General features: G+C 40.9%; 1 protein-coding gene across 2 annotated transcripts in view; it reads right to left on the bottom strand.

Annotated features, from left to right (window-relative positions):
* The window catches only part of LOC127527251 (trace amine-associated receptor 13c-like), a 407,797-nt gene that overhangs the window by 374,976 nt on the left and 11,116 nt on the right, over positions 1 to 21,705 (bottom strand). Inside the window, exon 2 of one of the 2 annotated variants that reach the window (XM_051925359.1) lies at positions 341 to 1,243. The exons of the other annotated variant lie outside the window; for it this stretch is intronic. Within the exon in view, the coding sequence (XP_051781319.1) occupies positions 947 to 1,243 (297 nt within the window). The 3' untranslated portion in view covers positions 341 to 946. Of the gene's footprint in view, positions 1 to 340; positions 1,244 to 21,705 lie in introns of those variants that run through there. 2 annotated transcript variants of the gene reach the window in all.

Genomic DNA, 21,705 nt, shown 5'->3' with positions numbered 1-21,705 from the left:
GTTTTTATTAGAATTGAACACAATGCTGTCCTCTGAAGTATTAATTGTGTTCTCTATGAGGTGTGCAGCTGCAGCTAATGAGACTTCACAAATATTAACAAATGTCAGTCTAAAGGAGCAAATCCTACATTTAATTGTGGACATCAAACTTCATTTGACCTTCTCAGTCGTCCATTTCAGTTCCTCACAGTCACCTCAGTGTCATTTAGTGAGCCAGCAGTGTGAGGAGTGAAGGCCGACTGCTCCGTCTGCACTCGTCTGTCATCTGCTGCCTTAGTGAGGAGGAGTGCGGATTAAAGTGCAGAAAGAGGAAACATGAGCTTCATATTTAAAATGAAAAGTTTAACATGAGACAAAACTAAACTAATTAAGTAACAAGTATCTTATAAGATTTGATTCATAAACTAATCTCCACCTGCCTGACAAAAGCTGAAGAGAATTTCAGCCGTCATCTGAGCTCTGCTGTGGACGCACAAACTGTAACTGCAGAGATTTAAAGATCTTTACATTTCTACATTTTGGGCAAAATTGAAGACATGACTTAACAATTTATAACCAGATCATGAAGTTTGTCCTAAAGGAATGCAAAATACAAAATCATTCTACGACATAAAAAGAAATAACATCACCAAAAACCCTGAAGTATTGAAATGAACTGCCAGGAGTCTCCTACATTTACAGTGCTCTTTATTTAAGATTCTGAAAATAAGAAGTTTATGGAAAACAATGATGGTGAGAAAAAGCAACCTTTCTAAACAGTCTACACTCTACTCTATTAGAGCACAAAATGCCATTTACAACAGTAAAGTGACTATAATATTATTGAATTGATAATAAATATGTTTAAGAAATGAGCTGCTAACATGAAAAATGAACACAAGCATGTTGCAAACAAAAAAATCAATATATGTAAGAGAAGAAAAGTATTTTCTTTATGTTTTAACATTTACAATATATTGAACACTGCAGAAGCCGGACTAAATATTTTACAAGTCAGGATGATCTTAAGTGCTTTTCTGAACCAGGAATAAAGAAAAGCATAAAGAATTGGATTAACTCCGAAGCTCACTTCACTTAGTAACATAAACGTATTAGCCACGGTAGATGCGATCAGATTGTTATAATCAGTGCTCAGACTGCATACATTGATAGGCAGCCAGCAGATAATAAAAGCCCCCACGACTACTCCTAATGTTTTTGCGGCTTTTCTTTCAGACGGTTTTGATATTTTTCTGTCACTCACCTCCTCAGTTTGGCTCTTTTCTATCATACAGTTGATGGCTCTTGAATGGCTTCTCGCAACTACAAATATTCTGATATAAAAACCAATCATCAGTGAATAAGGAATAAAAAAAGATATGAGTAAGAGATAAATGTTCATTTCATTAGAAGTGATTACTGTACAATCTCCTTCACATTGGTCTACACGAATATTACTAAAACATAAAAATATGAGGTTAATTAAAAGTGCAAACAGCCACAATACAGCAATGGTGATGATTGCAACCATCAAAGTTATTTTTGAGCTGTAAAAGAAAGGATGGCAGACAGCAATGTAGCGATCAATGGATATTAAAACCACATTATATATCACGACTGCACTGAGAATATCTGCCAGTACCTGATACAAATAACAATAAATAACTCCAAAGTACCAGCATGTTTCAATCGAGCTAATCAAAGAAAAGGGCATCACAAAGAAGCCCACTAAAAAATCAGCCACTGCAAGTGAAAGGATCAGAAGATTAGTCGGCGTGTGCAGCTGAACAAAATGAGAAATAGAAATGATGACAAGAAGATTTCCAAAGACTGTCGAGAAAAACAAAAGACACGAGAAAGTGTAATAAAGTCCATAAACTTCAGTTTCAAAAATCAGTTTATCACAAGATTCATTACTGTGAGGATAGCAACGGCCAACTTTGAGTCCATTCAAATCCATGTCTGTCAGTGAAGAGATGCCATCCTGAGAAGAGCCGTCCTGCCTGCACACTGAGATGTTTATACACTGAGGCCCTGCGACTGCCATATTCTCTCTGCTGACGTAATTCACATGAGGCGTCTCTCTGCTGTGTTTGCTTCACAAATTCTCTCAGGATGTTTGTTTGTTCATTTCAGTTCTTACTCACTAATGAGTTCATCAAATCTCAGACGTCTTCATTATTTTTGTTTGTCAGGAGCCCCTCAGTGCTGCAGTGGTCACTCCTCACAGCTCCATACACTTGGATTTGAGCCCTGGTCCAGCTGCTGGCTGTCTGCAGTTTGCTTGTTCGCCTTCTACCTTCTTTTTTTAGTTGCTCAGTTACACTATTTCATATGAATTTTCATATTAACTTGAAGTTGTATTAACTCAGTACTTTTTCATAATAACAGCAAATGGTGTACTTTACAGAAACTCTAAACTACACGAGGGTGGCACAGTGGTAGTGCTGCTGCTTCACAGTAAGCAGATCAGGGTTCGCGTCTGGGTTCCTTCCCTGTGTGGAGTTTGCATGTTCTCCCCCTGGCTGTGTGGGTCTCCTCCGGGTGCTCCCATTTCCTCCCACAGTCCAAAGACATGCAGATTAGTGGAGTTGGCAAACCTTATATTGTGCCCTTTTGTCTGCTTACTGTGTGGGTGTGTGTATGTGTGCCCTGCGATGGACTGGCACCCTGTCCAGGGTTTTGCTTTGCACCATACGCAGACCTTTGTTGTGACCCTGTTTAGACAATCACTGACTGAACTGGGAGAACCACCATCTCCTATATACGAGTAAAATTTAGATTTTAAAATTACCGAGAGCGACTTCATTATGTCATCTACACAACTTTGTAAGAGTTTGTATGCTTCATGTTGTTGACTTCTCTGCCCTAATCGACACAAACAATGACGTGTTCAGTTTCTCACAAGAGTTCATAACTGCTACACAGGCGGCCTGTTAATGAGAATTTCAAGTGAAGTCCTCTAATAAGAGTCTTGTCTGGCACAATAAGTCTGGAAAATCGGAACAAACTGAGCTTGCAGAAGGACAGAAATTTTAAATTGTTTAGAATTCTAAAAATGAAAACTGGACCATCAGACATCAGGTCTTTATTGTGTCTTTCTCACATAAACATGTCCCACACCTCAAACTATACACTACCACTCTGCAGCTCTGTCGTATCTGCTCCACTCCTCTAGCAAGCTTTGTCTTCCTCCTCCAGACTCTTCCTCCCAGGAAGTAGTTTCAGTGTCATGAAACTGTGTTTCTGAAACACTTCTGGGTAAGGCTGAAGCCCCACACAGTCGAGAATCCTGATCCTTGCAGCTCCCCCTTGTTGACCCCACGAAATCCAACATGGCTGCCCCCTGGGACTACAGCACCCAGCATGCCCTGCTGGTATTGGTGTTTGAATTCTTACCTGAGTTGGCTACCATCCAATGTCTTTGGGAAGCATCCAGTGTGAATAAAGTGTCTTCCTCTGTGCTTCTGTTATTTATAATGGGTAAGGATCCATGTTTGGTCCCAGCTGGGGTGACTGCCCATACAGGCCATCCATCACACCGCACCTATCTCAGCTAAGCCTTATGGAGCAAGGTGGCCAGTCTCACAAGGGTTATAGCTCTCTGGTCCGTCTCCTGTCTGTCATATAAAAACAATGGTCACGCTCTCCATGCCCTTTATATGGTCAACGTCTCCAACTATGTTCTGACTGACCACAGCTTCCCTCTCTGCGCTTGCATCCTGCGAGTGCAGAAGCAGACAAGAAATTCCGCCCTTCCCTTGGGCTCCATGCAGACTGACTTGGCCCTCTGATTCCTTGGGGCTTGGGCATCCAAATTGTGTGGACTGTCAGGAGACCTGGTCTTCATCCCACAGATCTTCTTTCCAGTCTGGGCGACAGAACATCTGGGACATTCCATGGATTAATGGGAGACTCCATATTTTCTGAACCACTTTTTACTTTGTGTGAAATCTCTGCCAGCTTGGAGGGAGGCTGGGCAGTCCAGATATCAGCACTAGTAAGCTGATCATCCTTGTGGAGCCCTTCATCTTTCTCCCCCACTATCCCCGACGGGATGCTTAGACAACAGGCAATTGGTCATAACACCTTGATCCACTATTGGAACCACAGCTACTCGCCATTCATCAGCAATATTTGGGGAGGTTCATTCTGTATTCCTTTATGTTGTACAGTTCAGGAAATGCTTACCTGTACCGCTGAATCAATCTTTGTGGAGAGTCCTAAGCCAAGCCTGTCCAGGTAGTCCTCCAAAGTCTTCATGGGGCTTTGGCCATGTTCTCTAATTTCCTCTATTGTCCTCCGCAAAGCTCAGTCACCTACTGCAGAGACTGTATAGGCTGCAATCCCTTTTTCTAGCTCTAACACATCTGGCCACCAGTAGGTCATTCTGTCCAGTAGTTTGATTAAGCTGCAGATATTCTCGTCCACCGGCCATGAATCAGATGGCTTGGGACTCTATAGTGCATGCTCATTCTGGAACCTGGAGGTTTGTGGGAACTGGCGCTGGGTTGGTCACCTACTTCACCTGTTGGTTTCTCCTGAAGTAATTTATTGTCAGAAGCCGTTTTGAAACGTGTCCTCTAGTGCCTTGAAAAGATCAATTAAAAAACATTTTAATATTATTGGTCTTAATTTTTTACTGCTATTACTGTATATACTTTGGTGTTTAGTTGTAAAAAGCACACTTTCCACGCATTGCATTCACAAGCAGCAGTAAAAAAAAACAAATCAACAAATCATATTTTTAGAAAGTCACTACGCACTGGAGAGATTCCGAAGGACTGGAAAATGGCAAATAACATCCCATTATTTAAAAAGAGTGACAGGGCAGATCCAAGAAACTACAGGCCAGCAAGCTTAACATGAAACATCACAGGAAAATTAATGGAAGGAATTATGAAGGATAAGATTGAGCAACACATGGCAAGGACAGGAGTTATTAGGAACAGTCAGCATGGGTTCAGAAGAGGGAGGTCATGTTTTACTAACTTGCTGAAATTCTATGAGGAGGCAACAAAAGGATACGATCAAAGTGGAGCAGATGAGATTATTTATCTGGACTTTCACAAAGCATTTGATAAGGTGCCACACGAGAGGTTGGGCATCAAACTAAAAGAAGTGGTAATTCAGGGTGATGTTTTAAGATGGGTGCAGAATTGGCTCAGACACAGGAAGCAGAGGTTGATGGTGGGAGGAACCTCATCAGAACTGGCCGATGTTAAGAGTGGTGACCAGCAGGGGGCAGTGCAGGGGCCACTGCAATTTTTAATATATATAAATGATTTAGATAGTTATATAAGTAACAAGCTTGTTAAGTGTGCAGATGATACCAAGATAGGTGGATTAGCAGATAATTTGGAATCCATTATTTCATTACAGAAGAACTTGGATAGCATACAGGCTTGGGCAGATTTGTGGCAGATGAAATTTAATGTCAGTAAATGTAAAGAATTATACATAGGAAGTAAAAATGTTAGGTTTGAATAAACAATGAGTGGTCATAAAATCGAGAGTACACCTTATGAGTAGGATTTAGGAGTCATAGTGGACTCTAAGCTATCGACTTCCCAACAGTGTTAAGAAACCATTAAGAAGGCTGACAGAATGTTAGGTTATATAGCGCCTTGATGTGTGGAGTACAAGTCTCAGGAGGTTCTGCTCAAGCTTTATAACACACTGGTGAGGCCTCATCTGTATTCCTGTGGGCAGTTTTGTTCTCCAGGCTACAAAAAGGACATAGCAGCACTAGAAAAAGTCCAGAGAAGAGCGACTAGGCTGATTCAGGGGATACAAGGTTTGAATTATGAGGAAAGATTAAAAGAGCTGAGCCTTTACAGTTAAAGCAAAAGAAGATTAAGTGGTGACATGTGGTGGGCTGGCACCCTGCCCAGGTTTTGTTTCCTGCCTTGCGCCCTGTGTTGGCTGGGATTGGCTCCAGCAGACCCCCGTGACCCTGTAGTTAGGATATAGCGGGTTGGATAATGGATGGATGGATGGATGATTGAAGTGTTTAAAATTATGAAGGGAATTAGTCCAGTAGTTCGAGATTGTTATTTTAAAATGAATTCATCAAGAACACGGGGACACAGTTGGAAACTTGTTAAGGGTAAATTTCGAACAAACATTAGGAAGTTTTTCTTTTCTTTACACAAAGAACGATAGATACTTGGAATAAGCTACGAAGTGGTGTGGTAGACAGTAAGATGTTAGGGATTTTCAAAACTCGACTCGATGTTTTCTTGGAAGAAATAAGTGGATAGAACTGGTGAGCTTTGTTGGTCCATTGCCGGCTGACTGTTTGTGCTTGCCCGCAGAGTTGCTATTACAGGTGATACGTGCCCTCCGAGAGGAATTTAGGAAGCTGGAAGGGAAGGCAGTCACGTCCGTGACAACGCCGCAACAGTGGGCGGATTGGCACGATGCTGGAATCTTCGGCGGGAGCGGCACGGTGGTGCAGGTAAGTAATACTGGCATCGCAAAAGAAAAGGGAGGCCCCACCGCAAATAACCGTGATGAAAGTGATCGGATTCAAGTGGGGGGGGCTCCGATAGTGTACACGGCAGAGGGAGGCAATCGCATGGTGAGGGGGGAAGACAGCGAGAGGGCAAGCAGGATGCCGGCAGATGAGTGCCATGGGGCCCTGTGCCTTATGCCCAGAGCCAGCGTCGGTCTCACGCCGCTCCACAGGGACACAGATGGGACAGGGTCTATATCTCTCCCATAGGGAGGCCCAAACCATCAGGGCGTCCCAGAGAAAGAGGAGGAATCGAAGGAAGAGAGCCGGATCCTCCAATAACAGAGGACATGAGGCAGGATGCTCATATCTAGAGAAGGGCCGCCCTCTGTGGAGGCAGAAGGAAACCCCTAAGCTAGCTGAAGTGACGGGGGTGCGAGTGGTCCCGTGCAATTTCCCACGTAGGGGGGCACGAAAGCCGCAGAGGGGGTGCGGAAGGGGCAAATCCCGGGTTGCCGGTCAGATGGGGGAGCGCTGCTTGTGCGTGGTATGGAAGGACACCAAGTGGTGGTGTCCAGGCAGCGTCTCCGCCCGTTTCTGCCTTTTGTGTTGCAAGACCAGACCCTGGACCTACAGTAGGACCCTCTTCGTGGAAGACCTGCCCTAGCGGGATGAGCCGCTGGCCCTTATGGGTCTCAGCTTGTGGTGGGGCACTGTGGCGAGCAGCTGGGGGTGGTACCCAGCCAGGATGCCCAGAAGGACCGGAGGATGGATTATGCCTCCTCCAGACCACAAGGGGGCGACTGCCCTGGTGGCTTTGGGGACCACGGGAAAGGAGCATGGAAGCTCAAACCTATAGGGGCCTGTGCTCACCACCAGGGGGCGCCCAGATGCCTGAGGGGCCCTGGCCCTCAACACTTCCGCCACACCCGGAAGTGCTGGGGGGAAGAAAACCAGGGAAACCTGGAGTGCTTCCATGTGCACAGCCGCCACTTCTGCCACAACAGGGAGTGCCTGCAGGAGCTCATTGAAAGACACCTGGAGCACATCCGTGTGGATATAAAAGGGGCCACCTCCCTCCATTTGATGGCTGGAGTTGGGTGGAAGAAGGACAGAGGTCAGAGGAGAGGAGTGGAGGCTGACCTGAAGAGAGAGGCATTGGTTAAGTGGCCTGGACTTTGAGGGTGTTTGGTACGGGGTAATGGGTTGTGTGCACTGTAAATATTGTACAGATGAATAAACATGTGTTGGTTGGTGAACCATCGGTGTCCGCCTGTCTGTGTCCAGGTCAGCTTCCACAATACACACAAATAGATTACTTCTTTATTGGTGTCAGTTTGTTACAGGCTGTTAAAGCTTGCAAATAGAATATACATTATTGTAAAAATAATTCATAACATTATGTGAAAATTATTATCAATTTCAAAAACTAAATATATCTGTTTTTCTGATGTTTTTGATTCTGTTTTTGACCATCATAATATATGGTTTTCACCTAACTGCCACAACTCTTTCTGACGTTTTACTGTGTCTTGTTACTGTAGTAGAAATCTAACATGTTATGAAAGAGAGAAACATCCTCTAACAGGACCAATCAGTAATCAGGCAGGAGAAAAGCTCTTCATGGTATCTTTTAGTTACTCCTCGGCAAAATGTCATAGTGGAAGCATTCTTCAAAAGCAGTCTGTTACAGCCTGGTCAGAATGATCAGAGAAACAAAGAATAGAAATTCATTTTATAAACTAACTAGCAAAATACCCGTGCTTCGCAGCGGAGAAGTAGTGTGTTAAAGAGGTTATGTAAACATATATATACATATCTACATATACACATATCTACATATACATATATATACATATATACATCCACATATATACATATCTACATATACATATATATACATATATATATACATATACACATCCACATATATATATATATATATATATATATATATATATATATATATATATATATATATATATATATATATATATATATATATATATATATATACACACACATATCAACATATATATACACATACATATACACACATACATACACACACACATATACATATATACATATCCACATACATACATAGTGCGTTGTAACACGGGCTGTGATTGTTACATGGGAGGGAGACGACAAATCACAGCTTCCCGCTTTCTAATCGGGCCTGTGATTGGTGCTTTGACTGATGCCCAGATCCCACAGTATGTCCCCTTAGGAGAGGCGTTAGGCAAGTGTAATTGAATAGCGGTGCTGCAAGTTTAGCTTTACACCTGTTTTTAAGGCTTATTGACTGAAAGGGGCTTTCATGAAAAAACTGAGGGCTTTGCTACAGGAAGTAAAAATAAAGGTATATATTTCTGTTTTATTTAAACCTTTTAAGTTTGTATGCGGGCGGTATGGTGGCGCAGTGAAAGGTGCCAGTTAGGAGACCCGGGTTCGCTTCCCTGCGTGGAGTTTGAATGTTCTCCCCGTGTCTGTCTGGGTTTCCTCCGGGTACTCCGGTTTCGTCCCACAGTCCAAAGACATGCAGGTTAGGTGCATTGGCGATTCTAAATTGTCCCTGGTGTGTGGGTGTGTGTGGGTGTGTGCGCCCTGCGGTGGGCTGGCACCTTGCCCGGGGTTTGTTTCCTGCCTTGTGCCCTGTGTTGGCAGGGATTGGCTCCTGTATTTAGGATAGAGCGGGTTGGATAATGGATGGATGGACATTTGTATGCATAGCCACATTTGCCCGTTTTCGTTTTTTTTCTTTCTTCAGTAATATTTCAGCAAACCCGGAGCTTGTCAGTTGAAATCAGGGCACAAGGCAGGAACCAATCCTGGGCAGGGTGCCAACCCACCGCAGGACACACACAAACACACCCACACAACAAGCACACACTAGGGCCAATTTAGAATCGCCAATCCACCTAACCTGCATGTCTTTGGAATGTGGGAGGAAACCGGAGCGCCCGGAGGAAACCCACGCAGACACGGGGAGAACATGCAAACTCCACGCAGGGAGGACCCGGGAATCGAACCCAGGTCCCCAGATCTCCCAACTGCGAGGCAGCAGCGCTACCCACTGCGCCACCGTGCCGCCCTCAACTGATAATATGTTGCGCTTATTTAACTGGTGTACCAACATTTTTGCGCGTTTAACGGCTGAAATCCAACGTGGTTTGTGCCCTTCAGAATGAAAACAGTTTGCATTTACCTTTTTAATAAAAGGCGAGCTTTTAAGCCTGAGAAATCATCCCGTAAATGCACACGTTTAATTGCACATGTGTTAATATGTATGCTTACACAGTATTAAAAGACACTCAACAATTAACGCCATTTACCTTCGTTCCCGCGTTTGACTCGTGCTGTAAATCTCTTCCTTGTTTTCAGTTCACGTGATTACGTAGGAAGCGTGATGACGCAATATGTGACTCCGCCTCCTCCATTAGAGTATATGGACAAAAAACAGGTTCCAGTTATGACCATTACGCGTAGAATTTCGAAATGAAACCTGCCTAACTTTTGTAAGTAAGCTGTAAGGAATGAGCCTGCCAAATTTCAGCCTTTTACCTACACCGGAAGTTGGAGAATTAGTGATGAGTGAGTGAGTGAGTGAGTGAGTGAGTGAGTGAGTGAGTGAGTGAGTGAGTGAGTCAGTCAGTCAGTCAGTCAGTCAGTCAGTCAGTCAGTCAGTGAGGGCTTTGCCTTTTATTAGTATAGATGAATTTACATACAGTGTCAATCAATGCATACATTTACTCTGATTGGTTCATTGTTTTACACCCTAATGACTTATGTAAAATAAAATATTCTGGTTCTTCTTTATACCCTTGAGTTGAGCCGCCACCCTTGAAATTTCTGTGCATATAACAACTGTCCATTCTGGTTGTTTTACAGGACATCTGCTGATTTCTTAGTCATTTTTCAGTACATTTTGTTGTTCACTTGACCTTTTTATGATTTCTGACATTTATAAACCCTTTATGCTATTTCTTTAAGATGAATGCTCTATTACCCTAAAATTTATTCTTCCACACTCCCCTCTTTGGGACTTATTAAAGTCCCACTGAAACTGTAAGGACCAGTTTCCTACTGTAATTCTATTCTTAAGCTGTTTAATACATGTGTGTATACTAAATATGTCTCCCCTTAGAGGCGAAAAAGAAGTAAAAGATTCTTGTGCTAGCTGAATTTGGGGATTAACGGAAATCAGTGCAAATCATTAATACCTAAGATAAATCACATAAATCAATAACAGCTAATAATATTAATAACAGTGAACATAGAAAATCAAGTCAAATAATAAAATGTATCAAAGTCCTTTTTCTTCACAGTATACTGGCATTACATGATTTCCCCTATAAATCTCAGATTTTTGTCCCATAACCTCAAAGTACTATGATAAAACATTGTCAACAACTATTCAATTTCCTTCTTATCCAACAAACATTAGCTATCTTAGTTCACAGATGTGTACTTAGTCCTATATTTTCCATCAATGGTCAGATCATTTGTTATTGTTGGTGGTGACACAGACAGCACAAGTATCTACCTGAAAACTTCAAAATGTGTCTAGTTTATGTTTCCAATGATGCATACAGCAATAACCAGAGACAGAGTCCTCATACAAACAACTATGCTCACATCCTCATGCTCTCATCCATAAAGTTGCTTCTAATTACATCCAGCTATGGTATTGAATTAGATGATCACCTGTGCTGCATGGAAACAGCTATCTTGCTGAAAGTTGGTGTCAATCCTCCCTTCAAAAGATGTCAGCACTACTCTCATTAATGCAAGCCACTAGCTGATGTCAAGGTAATGTTAAAATTGCAAGGGTTGCACCCAAGCTTCTTATTGACGGTAAAGTCTTCTGCCACCAGCTGGGATCCTTGGTTTGTATCTGGGCTTTCCAATTTCACAAACTGGACACTCAATACAGTTTATTTTTGTATAGCCCAAAATCACACAGGAAGTGCCGCAATGGGCTTTAATGGGCCCTGCCTCTTGACAGCCCCCAGCCTTGACTCTGTAAGAAGACAAGGAAAAACTCCCAAAAAACCTAGTAGGGAAAAATGGAAGAAACCTTGGGAAAGGCAGTTCAAAGAGAGACCCCTTTCCAGGTAGGTTGGGTGTGCAGTGGGTGTCAAAAGAAGGGGGTCAATACAATACAATACAGTACAGTACACAGAACAGAACCTCACTACTCCATGCATAAGACACTCCATCTGTGTTGTGCCGAATTATTTCTTTATTTTGCTATCTTCTATATTACTTTGGCCCAAGAAGCCATAATATTATTTGTCCTGTATTACCACCAAGTATTTGTCTATATGGCCCTAATTATCCCAGTTCCTAGCTCTATCCCACAAACTTCATTTCCCTTATACCATGTTCTACAAACTTTAAAAATTTGTACTGTACCTGTATCAAATTTAGCACGTGTTTTGTCTTGGTAGAGTAATATATGTTGCTCTACTTTCCCCTATTATATTATTAACATGTAGCCTTTGTCAGAATGCATACTCTCACAGACTTTGGTACCACTGTTTATAAGGTATTATTGTATATAACTTATCCCCACCTTCCCTTCTATATCTATAACCTCATGCAATTAGATGTAGTAAAAAGACAAGCAGAAGTTAAGTTACAGTTTAAATAATGTATTATTGATAATATTCATAAATAATAACAAAATGCAAAGTATATTTGAATATTGGCAACCATACAACCTGATTAAATGATGATATGTAGTTCAGGTGTCACACAGACTTCTAGTTACTTAAATGTCTCTAGTTAAGGCATCATTGGTGCACAGCTTTCAGCCACATGTCTGTTCAAAATGGCTGCTGAGCTGTGTTCTTCATTGTGTGCTCTTCATCACAGGTTAGCAAGAGAGATGCTGCTTTCAGATGTTGGTTAGTAAGAGAGAGATACTTCTACATCAGCACAGGTCAGCAAGAGAGAGATTGTGAGGTTAAACACATACATTTATAGATGTTCTGTCCAACTCCAAGAGCCAATAGGACATCATGGTACTTAAAGGCCTCTGAGACAAGCCAATTCCAAACAGCCATACCTCAGACCAGTGGGGGAATAGAACATCTTAATACCTGCCACCCCCAAGACCATATGTCTTTAAGTCTTTCTTGCAGGGGGTAGAAATGAATTTAGCAAAGAAACACTAACCAAACCGGTTTAAGGCACATCTTCCCCCAAATCCTGTCGTAAAATTCAAAGAGGCTCAGTCGTAAAAGGGGGGGCAAACACGAATGCCTCTCACCAAAGTAACACTAAATTACATTGCTTTGCCTAAAAATCAAATAAAGACATACAAAATATTCATCAATAATAATACACATAATAATATACACATAATATATATAATAATAATATACACATATGTTCCATCCTTCTGAATTAATTACTATCAATTACAAAAAAATTAATTCTTCGTGAAAAGCAACAGTTATCAAACAAATGGTGTATTTTACTTGTATCAAGAGACTTCTACTTTAAACTTTATCTTCACCTTATAGCAATAGATTTCAACATTTTGTCCTTAGTGTCTCTACTCTCAAAACACTTGACTATCCCTCAAGTTTACTACCATTCTTCATACTTAACAAATTTCCGTTTATGTTAAACTCTATATTTCTCATTTTATTATTAAAATCAATAACCAAGAAAGCTCATCTTGGACTGACTTAACTGGCAATGCTGCAAGTGCTAATAATCATGTTAAATTTTGATTAATAGTCCAAATTAAAAACATTTATTCTTCATCAAGTATCAATAGATTCATATGTACTAGAAACATCTATCTAAAAATGTTTACTCTTTACTCTAAGTGCTGAACATGTTATGCTAATAACATTTTGTAAACTTGCTCAGTTATACAATCCCAATTGCTATACAAGTTAAACTGAAAAGAATTTAAGTAATAATTGTGCATTATTTCCATTAATAAAATAGTTCCAAATATTCAAGAAATACATATTTCTGATGAAGAGGAGTTGATTTGCCTTTCAGTGCTTGTAGATAATTAGCCTTTACCTCCTATACCATCCATAACACCATGATTCAAATATTCCTTGAAAGATGTTGCTGCAGAAAAATAGAGATTAGGTTGTGGTTCTGACTCCTAGGGCAAGAAGAATTCAAGTACTTGGTCAAAAACTGCCATAAAATTGCAAATGAGTGAATGAATTGTAAGGCAAATCAAGAACAGTTAAAATGGGCCCAGGCAAAGTACACAACACAACTCTGCACAATACATGTGAATCTGGTCTTGGGGTCCAGGATATCAATATTCTGGAAATCTTGATCTAATGAATGAGGCTCTGGTCTGTGGTTTAGTGGGTCTGCGGCGCAGAATGGATGGCCAGTTATTTAAATAAACAATCGCCGCACTTGCGGCTTAACGAGGGGGTCTGGTAGTGTAAAGAAAGAAAGAAAGAAAGAAAGAAAGAAAGAAAACGGAGGTTAGTGTAAAGAAGAGGAAGGCTGGAAGCCATAAGCACCGGTGCAGCAGCATACAAGCAGCAGGGAGAACAGCCCCTGAGGAGGAGTGTTAGGGCAACACTTGGTAGGGGCAGCAGGATTCGGTCGCTCCAGCTGAGTAATCTCAGGAGCTGGAGTGTCACAGAAGGTGATTTGCTCACCGCGGAAGGCAGCGAGAGTTGAGCCCCAGCGTGAGCGCCCTGGCCAATGGGGGAACCTGAGCCTTGGTCCGCCAGGAGTGGTACATAGGCAGGGAACAGAAGGCCTATGGACCAGCAAGAGAAGGTCACCTGGGGCTGCAGGTAAGGCAACTCTCCTGTCGCAAAGCCTGATGGGAGAAGCAGGGGAGCCACCAGGCAGAACGAAGAAGTCACCGGGGGTTTAAAATGGAAAATGGCTTCGCGCCATTGTTTTTAACTTTGTACTAATTGGCTTTATTTATGTGGATTATTTTAACCTCCACTTGTCATTTTTATGGATTATTTACGTATTTATTTATTTACTTTCTTTTTGGACACTATTTTGATTTTGTTTAGTTTGAGTATTTGTAATAACAGCACTGTTGCACTTTTGCACCATCCCCTTGCTCAGTTTGATTTGTCCTCATTGCACAGCTCATCTGGTTACATTACTGACAGTGTTGGGTTCAAGGGCTCTAGAATATGGGAGAGGGAACTTGGAGCAGGTCCCACACCGTCACATAGATTGGATGCCATGCAGGCTGCCCGCTATGATTCTGGACACACAATGATCTTTTGGCATCAATGGTCACCTGCACAGTTGTGTTGCTAGCAAGATGAACTCATGATGCCTTGGCCTGGAATTTGTGAGTATGTCGTCCAGTAGTCAATTGGTCGATGGCCTGGTGGTTCATGGCTTGATCTCCTTCTTAGTATGGCTTGCTTTTCCTTGGACTCGGATGATTTGTTTGTGAGCAGACCTTTAGCACAACTCGCTCTCCAGGTTCAAATTCAAGTGCTGTCATAAAAAATGTGCAGGAGAAACAGCTTTTGCCTGCAGGTGTAAAGACTTCGAAGTTTTGTTCCATATTAGTCAGGATGCTTCATCTGTAATTTTTAAGAGTTAGTTATGGATTCCAAAAATAGTGTCTCATGAGCTGTTAGGCCTGTTTCGTCAGGGGTACCCCTTATCAGAAATAACACTAGTGGTAAAACAGATATCATTGTATTCAGTCTCTGTCTCTTGGCCAATTTGTTTTTAATGGTCAAAAATCAATTCTGCTCTGCTAGCCAGGGAGGACAGAAAAAACAGACAAAAAAAAACCCAGACGGCTGGAGAAAAAAACTAAATCTGCAGGGTTTTCAGGCCACGAGACCACCCAGCCCCCTCTGGGCATTCTACCTAACATAAATTACCTCAGTCAGTCATTATGGGTTTCAGGCTTCATATGGAAGAATTAGATGATGATGGTCATGTGGACCTCTGGCCTTCAATCCGTCAATGTAAGGACTACACAGATCGCCACCACAGAAAAACAGAACAAGAACAGCAGAGAAAGTAGGGGTTAGTACATATTGTGGAGCCATGAAAAAAAAGATAATTAAATTAATATACAGATTATCAGGGTTAGAAATTGGTCTCGTCCGTTGCGAGAGATGGACATCTGAAGTGGAGCTCCGTTAGCAGTGGTGTTATTTTTTAATATTATTTCTTTATTATCCTGAGATATCCTGTATTTATCCAACCCGAGGGTTCTACTGCAGTATATGCAAGCATATATAAACATGGTTGGTAAGAAAGGGGCTCAGAAAGAAATAGAAATGAAAACTAAAGCTACATCCAAACCCAGAGCAGCAAGTCCAAGTTCAAACTCAAGGTACGGCCTTTCAGAGACTGACCTTGAACAGATGGGAGAAAGCCCTGACTCCTCCGGACCACAGTCTGCTGCATTGTCTCCAGTTGAGAGCGAAATGGGGAGCGAATGTGCGAGTGACGCAGGTCACAATAGCTTGGCGATGGGAGAAGATCATTTGAAACTGGAAAAGGCCCTGCAGTCTGCGCTTTCACCTATTCCACGCGAGCTGGGAATATCAGCTGTAATAGAGCCCGCCGCTTCACCTACAGTGTTCGAAAGCAGAACTGACCTGTCCGAACTGAAGGTGATGATCGCTGCGCTAAAGCAAGAGATAAAGAATGATATAAAGAAAAGCGAGAAGACAAGTGAGAAGCTGCTACGGCAGGAGCTGCAAGAGCTGCTATGGCAGGATAACAAAGATTGGGAGAAATGCATATACTGTATATCCGCTTTGAGGCGGCCTTTAATGCTATGCTGGATAAAATTGAGGAACACATTCAGGAAAGTGCGTCTAAACTGAGCACACTTGCCAATCAGCTGGAGGATGTTAAACAGGCATTCACGACACAAATTGAAATAGCTGAAAATCTAGCATCCACCGCTGATGGAAAAGCAACAGCTGCCAGTTTCGAATGCAAAAAACTCGGAGACAGACTTGCTGCTCTGGAAGATGGAAACAGAAGGAATAATATTAGAATCAAAGGTCTGCCTGAAAATCGTGAAAGTCCAAACCCAGCTACTTTCTAAAATAATTGGAGAGGACTTTAAATCAGATACCGAGATAGCAGCAGCTTATCGCATACGCGGATCAAATACCTTTAGACCTAGGTCTTTTATTATCCGCTTCGAGAGATTATTATGTAAGCTAGATGTGATGGCACTCCTCAAACGCAAGCAAGAGATTATATTTGAAAATAACCGCATTTGTATTTTCCCCGATTTCTCTTCCGCAACAGCTGCTAAACGCCTTCTACAACATTAAACAGTGGTTACGGCAAGCCGATATCAAATACAGCCTCTTGTACCCTGCCAAACTGAAAGTGGATGTTCAAGGCGAATACCACATCTTTTCAAGAAAAGAGGAAGCAGAAAAGGTATTAAGAAAGCTGATCCCGACACTATTCTGTAACACAATAGTGAGTCGCATCCTGTCATGGCATGGCAAGGAGATATCATCTGCTATCTGATCCACTTGTAATGATATGGGTATTATAATTATACATCCTTTTCATTACTCGGACACTTTCTGTTTGTTTTAATTACAGTTATAGATGTGTGTGTGGAAGAAATTAACCATTTTTTTTTCTTACTACCCTAAAGGAAACTGTTTAACATCATACCTTTGGTTTATTGTTATTATTAGATTTAGACTTACTATGCGTATCCTGGACCACTTTCTAACACCATCCCCTGGGTTTATTATCCTATTACTTTAAGATTGCTGAACGTTATATATTTTATGCTTCTAGTTTGTTAATGATTATATTTTTGGTACTGTATATAGTATTTAAATTATATTGGCAATAGATATCACTACTTTTTAATCCTAAAACACCGCTGCGTGGGGGCTTGTTTTGCTTTGGACGTATTCTATCTCTAGGTATGTCAGAAGACCGAGACTTTGTGAAGTGGGGTCCAGCCTCACGTGGGGAGGCAAAATGGGGGGGTGTGGGGAATAAGGTGGGGAGAGAAAGAGAGCAGGCTATATCTAATCTATCCTTTTAATCCTTATAATTATAACTACCAACGTAACAACAGGCTGCATGGCAATAACTCTTGGGGATATAGGAAATTAAGGTTAAAGCTGTCTCACTTCCAGTTAAGACTATAAAATGACATCAAAAACTCAGTATCAATATCTACATGATGGGTCAGTCAACTTTGTGAGCTGGAATGTTAAAGGCCTGAATCACGAATTAAAGAGAAAGTACTCTCTCACCTAACAAGTTTAAACGCTAAAATAGTATTTTTACAGGAGACCCATTTACTAAGCAAGGATTAGTTCCGTCTGCAAAAGGACTGGACTGGCCAAATGTTCCATTCTAACTTTACAAAAAAAAACTAGAGGGGTGGGAATTCTCATACATAGAACAGTCCCATTTGTAACATCAGATGTAGTATCTGATCCGGAAGGGAGATATGTGATGGTCATGGGCAACTTATTTAACTGTAAAATGATTTTGATAAATGTTTATGCACCTAAAGTCGATGATAAGGAATTCATACAAAATGTATTTGCATCCATCCCCGATGTGAACACTCATAAAATTATAATGGTCGGGGACTTTAATTGTGTTTTAAATCCACTCTTAGATAGGACTCCTGTCACAGGGGGGGTGATATCTAACACTGCAAAGATAATTACACAGTTTGTAACTGACCACAATTTATCAGACCTTTGGAGGTTTCTAAACCAAAACTCAAGAACATATTCTTTCTACTCACCAGTACATCATTGCTACTCAAGAATAGATTATTTCTTTATTGATAATAATTTCTTGCCTATGATTAAATCTTGCAAGTACAATGCTATTGTTATTTCCCACCATGCACCTCTGATCTTGGAGTTAAAATCACTATGCCCCACACACTCACCTCGTAGATGGCGTCTTAACCCGCTTCTAATAGCAGACGAGAACTGTACAGAATTTATATCCAAACAAATCAGTTTCTTCCTAGAGACAAACACATCCTCAGAGGTCTCTGCAGAAATACTCTGGGAAACTCTAAAGGTCTTCTTAAGAGGACAGATTATTTTGTATCTTTCTCACAGGAATAAATTAGAAACCAAGAAAGTATCAGAACTAAAAAATGAAATTACTAGAATAGAAGGAAAAACATGCCAGGCTTCCAAGAGAGGCTCTACATAGGAAAAGGCAGGCTCTGCATTCAGAACTCAACATCTTGACAGCTAAAGAAACTGAACAACTAATTTATAAATCCAGACATCATTACTATGAACACGGAGGGAAAGCTAATAAGCTTTTAGCTCAACAAATCCACAAGCAAGAAGTTCGCAATGCAATCCCAGTATTCACCTACATGAACGGAGATTAAATCATTGACCATAAAAATATAATGTACACATTTAGAGACTACTATAAATCCTTATATTCTACTGAATTCAAAGAAGACAACACACAATTTAATGCATTTCTGGATACATTACGGTTACCACAAATAGATACTTTTAGTGCGGAGGAACTGGATAAACCTCTGGCGCTATCAGAATTACTAGATGCTATAAAGTCACTTCAAGGCGGGAAAGCAGCAGACCCAGATGGCTACCCTGCAAAATTTTATAAGAAATTCTCCGCTCAGCTAGCTCCCCTCCTATTAGCAACATTTACAGAAGCTGGAGACAATCAAATTCTACCTCAAACTTTTCGCCAAGCATTAATCACCGTCTTTCCTAAACAAAATAAGGACTTATTACAATGTGCATCATACAGACCAATTTCACTTCTGAATAATGATGTTAAGATACTCTCAAAAATCATAGCTAGAAGGATGGAGAAAGTGCTGCCCTCGGTATTATCACAAGATCAAACTGGATTTATCAAGGGTACACTTATCCTCCAATCTTCGATGCCTGTTTAATGTAATATACTCACCAATAAAGTCAAACACCCCAGAAATATTATTATCATTGGATGCAGAAGAAGCATTTGACATGATTGAATGGAAATACCTTTTCACTACATTAGAGAAATTTGGGTTTGGCCCGAACATTTGTGCATGGATCAAACTACTGTATACCAATCCAGAAGCTTCAGTTTGTATTAGCAACATTTGCTCAGACTACTTTAAACTAGAACGTGGTACCAGACAAGGATGCCCCTTGTCACCACTGCTTTTTGCAATCGCCATTGAACCACTGGCGGTTCACTGTCGAAATGCTGATCAGATAAATGGGATTATCAGAGAAGGACTGGAACAGAAAAGTTCTCTATATGCAGATGATATGGTACTGTATATATCAGACCCACAAAATTCTGTGCCTGCAGTTCTAATAGCACTAACAGAATTTCAAAAGATCTCTGGTCTCAGAATTAATTTAAATACAAGTGTACTCTTTCCAGTGAATTCTCAAGCACACAATATTAGATTGGACACCTTCCCCTTAGTCATTGCAGATCAGTTTAAATACCTAGGGATAAACATCACAAGTAAACACAAAGCTCTTTATCAACAAAATTTCGCCATCTGAATGGAAAAAAATTACGCAAGACTTGCACAGATGGTCAACCCTTCATATCACTCTAGCTGGAAGAATTAACGTTGTTAAGATGAATATTCTTCCTAAGCTTCTTTTTTTATCTCAAAACATTCCAATATACATCAATAAATCATTTTTTAAGCAATTAGATTCAACAATAACCTAATTTATTTGGAACTCCAAACATCCACGTATCCAAAGAGCGACCCTACAAAGACCTAAGGCAGAAGGTGGCATGGCTCTACCTAACTTTCAGTTTTATTACTGGGCAGCAAACATACAAGCTATAAAAACCTGGACACAAATAGATGAACATACACAGGCCTGGTCCACAATAGAAGTAAAATCCTGCAGTACTTCTTTATATTCCCTGCTTTGTGCCCCAATAAATGCAAGGCATCGGCAATATACTAATAACCCAATTGTGCTTCACTCACTCAGAATATGGAACCAATGTAGAAAGCATTTTAAGATGGAGAAGCTTTTATCTGTGGCAACTCTGCAAGAGAACCACCTATTTCAACACTCGCAAACATATGCAGTTTTTAATATCTGGAAAAGATTTGGAATTAAATTGCTCAGAGATCTTTATATAGACAACATCTTTGCATCCTATGAACAATTACATTCCAAATTCAACTTTCCAGCTACACATTTCTTTCACCATCTTCAAATTAGGAACTTTGCTAAACAGAACCTGCCCGATTTTCCTCATCTTCCAAGCTGGAAAAAAATATTGCTCAATTTCAAGGACTTAGACACCATCTCTGCAATATATAAAATTATTTTACAGTCCCTCCCTTTCAAAGATCCAAGAGGACAATGAGAAAAAGATCTCATAATCAATATATCAGAAAAGGAGTGGAAAGTAGCAATGTAGAGACTTCACTCGAGCTCCATATGTGCAAAGCATACAATTATTCAACTCAAAATTATATATCGAGCACATCTGTCTCGCCTAAAACTGTCCAAAATGTTTCCAGGGCAAGATCCAACCTGCGAACGCTGCAATCAATTCCCACCATCACTGGGTCACATGTTCTGGGCATGTACCAAATTAACATCATTTTGGACCAAAATCTTTAAGTGCCTTTCAGACAGCCTTGGTGTCCTAATCCCTCCTAACCCATTAACAGCTGTGTTTGGTGTTCTTCCAGATGGGTTCAAAGTGGATAAGGACAAACAAACTGTGATTGCATTCACTACACTTTTGGCACGCAGACTTATTTTGCTAAACTGGAAGAATCCTAACGCTCCTCTTTTAAGTCAGTGGGTAACCGATGTTTTATACTATTTGAAATTGGAAAAAAATCAAATATTCAGTTAGAGGTCCTATACAGAATTTTTTTAAAACCTGGCAGGATATAATCAATAAAATTTTAGAATAAGCTCTTAAAGCACAGAGGAAGCAATTATCTCCGCATCTCTTTTTCCTCTCAATGCATCTCTACTGGTCTATTAAACTCATAAATTTAGGTAGGTCTACAAGCCTTAAGTTTTACTCTGTTGGCCATGCTCTCTCTCTCAGGGGTGGGGGTCGACTTGTTTTTAGCGGTTTAAGTGCTCCACCGTATTAGTCTGCCGATTTTCTATCAGTGAGCTATTCCAGATTTTAGGTGTATAACAGCAGAAGGCCGCTTCACCACTTCTTTTAAGTTTAGCTCTTGGAATCATAAGCAGACCCTCATTTGAAGATCTAAGGTTACAATTTGGAGTGTAAAGTGAAAGACATTC

This window comes from Erpetoichthys calabaricus, chromosome 3, assembly GCF_900747795.2.
Source record: "Erpetoichthys calabaricus chromosome 3, fErpCal1.3, whole genome shotgun sequence".
Taxonomy (NCBI): Eukaryota; Metazoa; Chordata; class Cladistia; order Polypteriformes; family Polypteridae; genus Erpetoichthys; species Erpetoichthys calabaricus.
The sequence above is the reverse complement of the archived record's forward strand: the minus strand, read 5'-3'. Positions and strand labels throughout refer to the sequence as shown.